This window comes from Micromys minutus (genome assembly GCF_963924665.1).
Source record: "Micromys minutus genome assembly, chromosome: X".
NCBI classification, from domain to species: domain Eukaryota; kingdom Metazoa; phylum Chordata; class Mammalia; order Rodentia; family Muridae; genus Micromys; species Micromys minutus.
In genome coordinates, this window is record NC_137970.1 from 58,616,323 (window position 1) to 58,628,329 (window position 12,007).

The 12,007-nt window shown below is 38.0% G+C and overlaps 1 protein-coding gene across 1 annotated transcript; it reads right to left on the bottom strand.

Annotated features, from left to right (window-relative positions):
- Window positions 1-2,741: 2,741 nt before the first annotated feature.
- LOC308414463 (heterogeneous nuclear ribonucleoprotein D-like) lies at window positions 2,742-3,996 on the bottom strand. Its single transcript, XM_080909686.1, has one exon. The coding sequence runs from the start codon at window positions 3,926-3,928 to the stop codon at window positions 3,023-3,025; it is 906 nt and encodes a 301-aa protein (XP_080765812.1). The 5' UTR covers window positions 3,929-3,996; the 3' UTR covers window positions 2,742-3,022.
- Between the last annotated feature and the right edge of the window lie 8,011 nt (window positions 3,997-12,007).

Sequence of the window (12,007 nt, forward strand, 5' to 3'; positions counted from 1 at the left end):
AATCAAATAACCCTATTAAAAATGGGGTACAGAGCTAAACAAATCATTTTCAGTTGAGGAACACCGAATGGCTGAGAAACATCTGAGGAAGTGCTCCACATCCTTAGCCATCAGGGAAATGCAAATCAAAACAACCCTGAGATTCCACCTCACACCAGTCAGATTGGCCAAGATCCAAAACTCAGATGACAGCAGATGCTGGCGAGGCTGCGGAGAAAGAGGAACACTTCTCCACTGTTGGTGGGGTTGCAAGCTAATACAACCACTCTGGAAATCTGTCTGGCGATACCTCAGAAAATTGGATATAGTACTACCTGAAGACCCAGCTATTCCACTTCTGGGCATATACCCCAGAGACACTTTAATACACAACAAAGATATATGCACCACAATGTTCATAGCGGCTCTATTTATAATAGCCAGAAGCTGGAAGGAACCCAGATGTCCATCAGAAGACGAATGGATACAAAAATTGTGGTACATTTACACAATGGAATACTACTCAGCCACCAAAAACAATGACTTAACCAAATTCTTTTTTTTTTTTTTTTTCTGGTGATCCCAAGTTTTATAGGAATGCATCTGGTTGCAAAGGCAAGAGGCTGCATCAGTCCCAAGGTCATAGGTGACAACAGCCAGCAGGCTAAGGTTAAAGAGGGATTTTTCATAATAACCCTTGTTAATACTGCTTGACACTGCTGAATCCACGTACATGCGCAGGTATCTTGTGTTACCACCTTCTGAGTGGTCACGGTGCACTTGTGTTTTGGAATGGAAGTTGTTGTCAAGATTACTTTCTTGATTGCTCTTTTGAATGCATGCTGCATAGCAGATGTGAAGTTAACTCTTCACATTTTCCGAAGGGCCTCAGAGGTTCAGGCGAGCCAACTTGCCAGCCTTTGCTTATTGAGACCAGAACTCAATTGAACTTGGAAGCCTATCAATAGATCTAGGATAGGGAGATAAACAGGTAATAATCTGATTCCACTCTCCAACCAAGGGTTACTGCCAACCCCAGATTGTCTTGAATGTGAAATAGCAACCCAGTCCTTTTAAAGGTATCCTATTAAATTGAATTAATGTCCATTTGGTTCATGATGAAAACAAGTCCTGGTTATGGCTTGAAATTTGCTGTATCTGTATTCTTATTAAAGACTCCCTGTCAGCTTAAAAAAAAACAAAACAGTGATCAGTAAGTTACTCATGTTAGTAGCCCAACGACACGAGCCTCAAAGTAGCCAAGATAATTGTGAAAATAAACCAGTCTGTTCCTGTTATTTAAAGAAATTCCCAAAATTCAAGGCACCTCAATCACCAAGAACATTCTCACCCTTTAATTCTTAAACTCATGTATAGGGCTGGAGAGATGGCTCAGTGGTTAAGAACACTGACTGCTCTTCTAGGTCCCAAGCTCAATTCCTAGCAACCATATGGTGGCTCACAACCATCTTTAATGAGATCTGATGCCCTCTTCTGGTGTGTCTGAAGACAGCTACAGTGTACTAATAGACAATAAAAATCTTAAAAAAAAAAAAAAAGGTCATACATAAAGATTTAACTGAGATTTTATTTTAAAAAGATTTTATTCATTTTTCATCAGAGGGGAAATGACAATCTCAATGTCAACTTGTTACCTAATTGTAAGCTTGAACTCACAAGTACTTCTTTCTCTGGATACTGCACCTACTAACAGAATGTGAAATGACCTCCCTTCTATTTCCTGGCTGTAAGCTGAAACAAACAGTTCTTTTTAATAGCCAACATTGGTACCTGGTCAGAAGATAACCAGGCCAAGGCATGCTAACTTGACAGTCTAGCAAGCACAAGTATCACAGAATGAAGTCGTAGGCATTTAAAAAAGGTTATCAGTATAAAAAGCTCATACTGGTCTAAGACCAAGTACTTTAAACATGTACCCCAAACCCAGAAGCTTTTGTGGAACCATGGAGACCTCTAAGCCCAACATTTCCCGAAAAACTTAAAACTTGTATTATTCTTAAATTCTTCACGTTTTCAATGCACCACAAGATACACCATGACTTTCCACAACTCCCTTCCTGAACAGCAAACAGTTTAAATCCATTTAGCTTGTGCACCATGGCGGGACAGACTTACTGTTAACTTTCCTAAACCTCGCCCTACTGCACCCAATCTTAGTGGACAATCCCAGATAGATCTGAGGAACCCCTGGCTAACAAACAGTTTGACAGCATCTGTCTCCTGCACTCCTCTACTCTAACAAACCACCAAACTCACTCTTTAATAGTCATCTGTGAATGACACTTGGTTTGTCAGATAGGCACAAAGCAAAGGTAGCCAGTTAACAAGCTTTGTGGTAGCGAACAGGTTCCTTTCTAAGGTGATGGGATAGAAACAAGGGCATCATTTGTGCTCAGGCAAAGAACATTTGCCAGTGAGGTGCAGCCCTAGCCCAGCAAGGTGCTTCTCTTAGAACCATAATCTGAAAGCACACCACAGTGAGAGCAAGTCCACCAATCACAGCCTAGTGTCAGTTTCCACATACCCAGGGGGAAAACATTATTCAAAAGGTTTGGAATGAATCAGAGAAATGAAGCATTAGACTCTAAGTACAGAATAATACAGAAACCAGAAACAAGGGGATAACACGACCAGTTTCTTCCTGTGGACCAATACCCCCGCTACAAAATAAGCTGCGCCTTAATTATTGCTTCTTTATAAAATTACATTTCCACAGAACTATGCAGTACCTGACGCAGAAAAACAATCACATAAGGAAGCATTTATTTGAGGTTTAACATAAAACCACACAAATAATAATTTGTATAAACATAAATCCACATTGAGTCATAACACAGGTAGCAAAGGACAAGGTAAAAACAAAGGAACTAGTTGGCAGCTATATACAGTTGGACACAATTGTGTCATGTACACTACAAAGTCTTTTACAAAATAATCATCTTAGGTCAACAGAAGACCAAGCAATCTTCAATGTCGTCCTGTAAAGATGGTTTCTTTACACCTGCTCTCCCAGCGACCTCCTTTAGTAGGGCTGGTAATTGTTCCGGTGATTGCCACCCCAGCGGGATGCCTTGCCGTAAGTGCTCTGCTGACCGCTGTAGTCTGCATATCCCTGTCCATATCCATAGTTCCCATAGTTATACCCAGTATAGTCATAGCCGCCATAGCCACTATAGTTCTGATCGCCACCATAGGCACTATTATAATTTCCATATCCTTGATCATAATAGTTATTAAATCCTTGGTTCCAGTTTTGGCCCTGACCTCTTCCGCGTCCCCTAGCACCACCTCTTCCACCAGCTGCAGCCCCTCTGCCACCTTTCTGTTGCTGCTGCTGTTGCCTGTACACCTCTTTGGGTTGTGCAACTCTGATTTCGCACTTCCCAGAACCTATTTGATGGTATCTGCTTTCTAACAATTTCTTTACTGTCTCTTCATCTGTGTATGTGATAAAACAGAATCCTCTTCTTTCATTTGTTTTTGTATCCATGGGAAGCTCAATATTTTCTATCTCTCCAAAGGCTCCAAAATATTCTTTAATTTGTTCTTCTGAAGTATCTGGACTCAGTCCACCCACAAAAACCTTTTTAGGGGGTTCTTTCCCCTTTAACGCTTTGGCCCTTTTGGGGTCTATCAATTTGCCATCCAGTTTGTGTTCTTTCAGTTCCAAAACCTTATCCACACTAGCAGCGTCTTTGAAAAGCACAAATCCAAATCCTCTTGATCTCCCAGTGACTGGATCTGTTTTAATTGTGCAGTCTACAACTTCCCCAAATCGAGACAAATATTCAGTCAGATCTTTCTTGCTTGTATCCCAGCTCAAGACTCCAATAAACATTTTACCGTCATCCTGCTGGTTCTTGCTCGCGTTGATCTTGGATCTTTCTGCGAACTCCTCTATGTTGCTGTACTCATTCATGTCCTCCATGGTGGCGGAGCCGTCGGCAAGGGGGTGCTGGCGCGCAGTCCGGGTCCCGGCAGAAGCGGCGGTGGAGCATTGTATGGAGCTAGATTTAAAATGGCGGCGGAAGAGCAACCAAATTCTTAAGAAAATGGCTGCATCTAGAGAAGATCATCCTGAGTGAGATAACCCAGTCACAAAAGAACAGACATAATATGCAGTCACTGATAGTGGGATGCTAACCCCAGAGGCTTGCACTCCCCCAGAAACAACTCACAGACTGTATGAAGTCCAAGAAATAAAGAAAACAAAAAATATACATATATTCACAAAACAAGAAGACTTTGACTATTTCCATGTTGCGTTTTGTTTTGCATGTACTTTACGCTTATTGCAACTAGTAGGTTTTCAATGCATACTGTCAAGCCCTTGAAAAAAATCAAGTACTGACTAAAAAACATATTCACATGGTTTTATGTAAAATTTATTTTAATGTCTGAAAAAACAGTACTGACAAAAATGTATAATTTTAAGCAAAAAATGTTTAAAATCTGTACATTTATCTTTGTTTTGCAAAATAAAGTCGTTTAAAAAAAATGAGGTACAGAACTAAACAGAATTCTCAGCAGAGGAATCTCAAATGGCCAAAGAGCATTGAAGAAATGTTTAAAGTCCTTAATCATCAGAAAAATTCATATCAAAACATCTCTGTTATTTCATTTTATACCCATCAAAATGGTTAAAATAAAAAAAAAAAAAAAAAAAAAAAAAAAAAAAAAAAAAAAAAAAAAAAAAAACCTCGAGATAGCAATTGCTGGAGAGGATTTTTAACAAGGAGAATACTCTTCATTGTTGGTGGGAGTGGAAAATTGTACAACCACTTTGGAAATCATTTTGGTGGTTTATCAGAAAATTGGGAGTAGTTCTATTTCAAGTCCCAGATATACAACTCCTGGACTTGTACCCTATGTTCCAACACCTGTCAAAGACTCTTGCTCAATCATGTTCATAGAAGCTTTACTCATAATATCAAGAAACAGGAAACCACCTATATATTCCAAAACTGAAGAATGAATAAAGAAAATGCTTCTTCAGAGGCTCTATCAGAGCCATACTGATACAGATGAGGATGCTTGCAGCTAACCATCAGACTGAGCACAGGGACTCCAATGGAGAAGCTAGAGAAAGGACTGAAGAAGTGGAAAGGTTTGCAAACCCATGGAAAGAACAACGGTATCAACAAACCAAACCCTCCACAGCTCCCAGGGACTAAAACACTAATCAGTCAGTTCTTATGGAGAAACCCATGGCTCCAGGTGCATTTGTGTAGAAGAGGATAGCATTGTCTGGAATCAATGGGAGAAGAGGCCATTGGTCCAGTGAAGGCTCATTTTCCCAGTATAGGGAAATGTCAAGGCACTGAGGTAGGAGTGGGTGATTGGGAGTGAGAGCACCTTCACGGAAGCAAGAGAAGGGAGAGGGATCTGGGAGTAGAGGGGAGGAGTAACATCTGAGATGTAAATACAGAAAATATCCAATAAAAATTATGAAAAACAAACAAAAAAACCAAAGACATAGTCAATTTTGGAGTCAAATTGTTTTAACTTGAGATTATCACCCTGAATGAGATAACCCATTGCCAAAAGGACATGTATGTTGTATACTTGCTTATAAGTGGATGTTAGCTATACAATACAGGTACCATTCTAAACTAAGCAGACACAAAGAAGCTTAACAAGATGGAAGGTCCAAGTGAGAATGGTTGATTCTTAGTTAGATGGGCATGGGGAGCGTTGGGGTTATAAAATAGTCATAAGAGGCAGATAGAGGGAAGGAACTAGTATAGAGGAGAATGGGGAGAAGAATAAGGAGTTCAGAATCAATCAAGTGTGGGAAAAGAGAGTAGAGATGGTAAATGGCCATGAAAATGGATGGAAATCTGTAACTGATGAGGGTGAGGAGATGGGGGTCATCTCCAGGACTAGACATAGACCTGGGATAAAGGAGGTAACCAAGAATTAATGGAAATAGCATTTGTGGTGACTCACTACATTGCAGATATGTAACCTAAATAGGCCACCTCCTGTAGCCAGGCAGGAACCCCAGTGGAACAATAGAGACACTAACCCACCCACAAAACTTACAACCAAAAATGTATCCTGTCTACAATACAGGCACGAGGGGATAAAGCAGAGACTGAGGGAATGGCCAACCAATAATCAACCCTACTTGAGGCACATCCCATGGGCAAGCTCTACCAAGCAGCTGTCTCCAAAGCATGCAGACACCCAGAGTAAAACAATGGAAGGACATTGGGGACTCATTGAAGAATAGGAGGAATGATTCCTGACCGTTAAGGGTATAGAAACTCCACAGAAAAGCCACAAAGTCAACTAACCTGGCTCCTTGGGGCTCCCGGAATCTATACCACCATCCAAAGAACATATGTGGTCTAGACTTAGGTCCCCCCAATTTATGTTGCAGTTGTGCTGCTTGGTCTTCAAATGGGTCCTGAACAAGTGGGTAAGGGGTTATCCCCAAAGCTGTTGCCTTCATGGGCAGCTTAGAGAAGAAGCAGAGGGGACATGGGAGAAGGATGTTGGAGGAGGGTAACCAGGGAAGGGAGCAATGAGTAGGATGTAAAATAAGTAAGTAAAAAAGAATCATTTCAATAAAAACTAATAAAATAAAAATTGTGGATATGATAGAATGCAAGAATAGAAATAGTTACTTTCTAAAGTTAAATTCTGACAAATTTTAACAAACTTTATATTGCTGATATAATGACCTTCCCATTCTTTCATTCATTTTTTCTCTAAAAATCATAGCCTGCAAGGTAAATATCACTGTGTTGCTTATATATTTTTTCAAAAATTACTGTTTTCAAATTTTTCATGGTTTTTAGAGTGCTGTGAATACTGGATGATGACAAAGATTGCCTAGACCACAAAAAAAAAGCAATATTAGTTTTGTGTTAAATAGTAGAAGATTTTAGTGAATTTTATACTACAAGTCCTATAACATAGTAAAAATACACATATGAGAATATATAGGTCAATATGCTGAACTATATTCATTGTGTAATAGTTAAGGAACAAAGAAAAACACACAATATCATTTATATTTAAAGTAAAATTAAAAACAATTAATAGAACCTAGAATGGTTGGATTGATGAATGAGATGGATGAATAATGGGTATATATTGAATAATGGGACAAATACACTTTAGCAACGTATTTCATAGAATGTTGACTACAATAAATTATAATATGTAACATATGTCAAAAATTGAATATCGACCCTGGTGATCAAAATTAATAAAAATTAAGTTTAAATGTTAATGTCATAAAAGGATAATATGAAAGATGTGTTAATTATCTTGATTTATTCAATATATATATATATATATATATAGTATGTATCTTATGATACACATAATACATGTACTACTTTTTCAAAAAATTATATTAAAGATTGGTTTTGCTCTCATATAATATATCTTTTTTTAACAACTTTATTTTACAAAACAAAGATAAATGTACAGATTTTAAGCATTTTTTGCATAAAATTATACAATACCTTTTTGCCAGTACTTTTTTTTCAGATTTTAAAATAGTTTTTACATAAAACCGTATGAATATATTTTAAATCAGTACTTGATATTTATAAGATTTGATAGTATGCACTGAAAACTTAATAGTTACAATGAGCATAAAGTACATGTAAAACAAAATATAACATGGAAATATTCAAAGTTTTCTTGTTGTATAAAGATTTTTTGTATTGTTTTGTTTTGTTTTCTATATTTCTTGGACTTCATACAGTCTGTGAGTCGTTTCTGGGGCAGGGCGAGCCTCTGGGGTTAACATCCCATTATCAGTGACTGCATATTATGTCTGTTCTTTTATGACTGGGTTATCTCACTCAGAATGATATTGTCTAGATGGAGCGATATTCTTAAGAATTTGGTCAAGTCATTGCTTCTGGTGGCTGAGTAGTATTCCATTGTGTAAATGTACCACAATTTTTGTATCCATTAATCTTCTGAAGGACATCTGGGTTCTTTCAAGGTTCTGGCTATTATAAATAGAGCTGCTATGAACATTATGGAGCATATATATTTGTTGTGTACTAAGGTGTCTCTGGGGTATATGCCCAGAAGTGGAATAGCTGGGTCTTCAGGTAGTATTGTGTCCAATTTTCTGAGGTATAGCCAGACTGATTTCCAGATTGGTTGTATTAGTTTGCAACCCCACCAACAGTGGAGAAGGGTTCCTCTTTCTCTGCAACCTCACCAGCATCTGTTGTCATTTGTGTTTTGGATCTTGGCCAATCTGACTGGTGTGAGGTGGAATCTCAGGGTTGTTTTGATTTGCATTTCCCTGATGGCTAAGGATGTGGAGCACTTCCTCAGATATTTCTCAGCCATTCAATATTCCTCAACTGAGAACATTTTGTTTAGCTCTCTACCCCATTTTTTAATAGGGTTATTTGATTCTCTGGTGTCTAGCTTTTTGAGTTCTTTGTATACCTTAAATATTAGGCCTCTATCTAATGTGGAGTTGGTAAAAATCTTTTCCCATTCTGTTGGCTGATGTTTTGTTTTCTTGACAATGTCCTTAGCCTTACAGAAACTTTGCAATCTCATTAAGTCCCATTTGTTAATCTTTGACCTTAGAGCTCGAGCCAGTGGTGTTTTGTTCAGAAAATTTTCTCCTGTGCCTATATGTTCTAAAGTTTTCCCTACTTTCTCATCTAATAGTTTCAGTGTATCTGGTTTAATGTGGAGATCTTTGATCCACTTACACTTGAGCTTTGTACAAGGAGATAAGAAAGGGTGTATTTTCATTCTTTTGCATGTTGAATGCCAGTTGGACCAGCACCATTGTTGAATAGGCTGTCCTATTTCCATTGAATGTTTACGGCTCTTTTGTCAAAAATCAGGTGACCATATATGTGAGGTCTCATTTCTGGATCTTCTATTCTATTCCATTGATCCACATGCCTATTTCTGTACCAGTACCATGCAGTTTTAAGCACAATTGCCTTGTAGTATAGCTTGAGGTCAGGGATAGTGATTCCCGCAGATGTTTTCTTGTTGTTGAGGATGGATTTTGCTACTCTAGGTCTTTTGTTGTTCCATATGAAATTGCACATTGATATTTCCAATTCCATGAAGAACCGTGTTGGAATTTTGATGGGGATTGTGTTGAATCTGTAGATTGCTTTAGGTAGGATGGCCATTTTTAATTTGTAGATCTTTACAATCCATGAGCATGGGAGATCTTTCCATTTTATGAGATCCTCCTCAATTTTCTTCTTTAGAGGTTTGAAGTACTTTTCGTACAGGTCCTTCACTTTCTTATTTAGAGTCACACCAAGGTATTTCATAGTTTTTGTAACAATTGTGTAGGTTACCTTTTCCCTAATTTCTTTCTCCACATGTTTGTCCTTTGAGTATATGAAGGCTACTTACTTGTTTGAGTTGATTTTGTATCCAGCCACTTTGCTGAACTTGTTTTTCAACTGTAGGAGTTCTCTGGTGGAGTTTTTGGGGTCACTTAAGTACACTATCATGTCATCAGCAAAGAGTGATGTTTTTATCTCTTGCTTTCCGATTTGTATCCCCTTGATCTCCTTTTGCTATCTAATTGCTCCAGCAAGGACTTCCAGTACTATGTTGAATAGGTAGGGGGAGAGGGGGCAGCCTTATCCAGTCCCTGATTTTAGTGGGATTGCTTAAAGTTTCCCGCCATTAAGTTTGATGTTGGCTGATGGTTTCCTGTATATTGCTTTTATTATGTTTAAGTATGGACCTTGGATTCCTGTTCTTTCCAGGTATTTTAACATGAAGGGGTGTTGAATATTCTCAAATGCTTTCTCAGCATCTAGTGAGATGACCATGTGATTTTGTTCTTTGAGTTTTTTTATACGGTGGATTACATTGATGGATTTCCTTATATTAAACCATCCCTGCATCCCAGGAATGAAGCCTACTTGGTCATGATGAATGATCGTTTTGATGTGTTCTTGGATTCGGTTTACAAGGATTTTATTGAGTATTTTTGCGTCAATGTTCATAAGTGAGATTGTTCTGAAGTGCTCTTTCCTTGTAGGGTCTTTGTGTGGTTTAGGTAGGAGGGTTATTGTAGCCTTAAAAAATGAGTTAGGTAGTATTGCATTTGATTTTATCTTTTGGAATAGTTTGGAGTATATTGGTGTTATATCCCCAATAAATGTTTTATAAAATTCTGCACTGAACCCGTCTGGACATGGACTTTACTTGGTTGGGAGGCTTTTGACGACTTCTTCTATTTATTTAGGTGTTATTTAGATGGTTTACTTGGCCTTGGTTTAACTTTGGGATCTTGTATCTGTCTAGGAATTCGTCCATTTCCTCCAGATTTTCCAATTTTGTGGAGTATAAGTTTTTGTAGTAGGATCTGATGATTTCTTGAATTTCCTCAGTTTCAGTTGTTATGTCTCCACTTTCCTTTCTGATTTTGTTATTTTGGATACTCTCTCTTTGCCCTCTAGTTAGTCTGGCTAGGGGTTTATCAATCTTGTTGATTTTCTCAAAGAACCAACTCTTGGTTTTGTTGATTTTTTCAATGGTTCTTTTAGTTTCTATTTGGTATATTTCTGCTCTAATTTTGATTCTTTCTTGCCATCTACTCTTCTAGGGTATATCTGCTTCTTTTTGTTTTAGGGCTTTTAGCTTTGCTATCAGGTTGCTGATGTAAGCTCTCTCCAGTTTCTTTTTGGAAGCACTTAGGCCTATGAGTTTTCCTCTCAGTACTGCTTTCATTGCATCCCATAGGTTTGGGTATGTTGTGTTTTCGTTTTTGTTGAATTCTAAAAAGTCCTTAATTTATTTCTTTATTTCTTCTTTGGCCCTGCTATCATTTAACAGAGCGTTGCTTAGTTTCCATATGTACGTAGGCTTTTTGTTGTCTTTGTTGTTGTTAAAGACCAGCCGTAGACCATGGTGATCTAAGAGGATCCATGGGAGTATTTCAATCTTCTTTTATTGATTGAGGCTCGTTCTGTGTCCAATTATGTGGTCAATTTTCAAGAAGGTGCCATGGAGTGCTGAGAAGAAGGTATATTCTTTTACTTTAGGATGATATGTTCTGTATATATCTATTAATTCTAGTTGGTTCAAAGTCTCTGCTAGGTTTGCAGTGTCCTTGTTCAGTTTCTGTTTCCATGATCTGTCCATTGGTGAGAGTGTGGTATTAAAGTCTCCCACTATTATTGTGTGGTAAGGTTTCTTTTATGAATGTGGGTGCTTTTTTATGTGGAGCATATATGTTAAGTATTGAGAGTTCCTCCTGACAGATTTCCCTGGTAATGAGTAAAAAGTGTCCTTCCTTATCTTTTTTGATAACTTTTGTATGGAAATTTACTTTATTCGGTATTAGAATAGCCACTCCAGTGTGCTTCTTGGGGCTGTTTGCTTGAAAGTTTTCTTTTTTTTCCCCAATCTTTTCCTTTGATATAGTATCTGTCTTTTCCTCTGAGATGAGTTTCCTGTATGCAGCAAAAGGCTGGATTTTGTTTATGTATCCAGTCTGATAACCTTTGTCTCTTTATTGGGGAGTTGTGTCCATTTATGTTAATAGATATCAAAGAATAGTTGTTTCTGTTTCCTGCCATTATTGCTTTTGTGGGTTGAGTTGTGTCTGTGTCTTTTTCTTCTTTTAGTTTTCTTGTTTAGGAGTTTTCTTGTTTTCTCTAGGCTGTATTTTCCCTCATTGTATTGGGTTTTCCACCTATAATTCGTTGTAGTGCTGGGTTTTTGGTCAGATATTGTGTAAATTTTTATTTGTCTTGAAATATCTTCATCTCTCCATCTATGGTGATTGATAGTTTTGCTGGGTATAGCAGCTTGGGCTGGCATTTGTGCTCTCTTAAGGTGTGCATGATGTCTGTCCAGGCTCTTCTAGCTTTCATAGTCTCTGTTGAGAAATCGGGTGTAATTCTGATTGGCCTGCCTTTATATGTTACCTGACCTTTTTCCCTTACTGCTTTTAGTATTCTTTCTTTGCTTTGGGCACTTGGTGTTGTTACTATTATGTGTCGGGAGGTATTTCTTTTCTGGT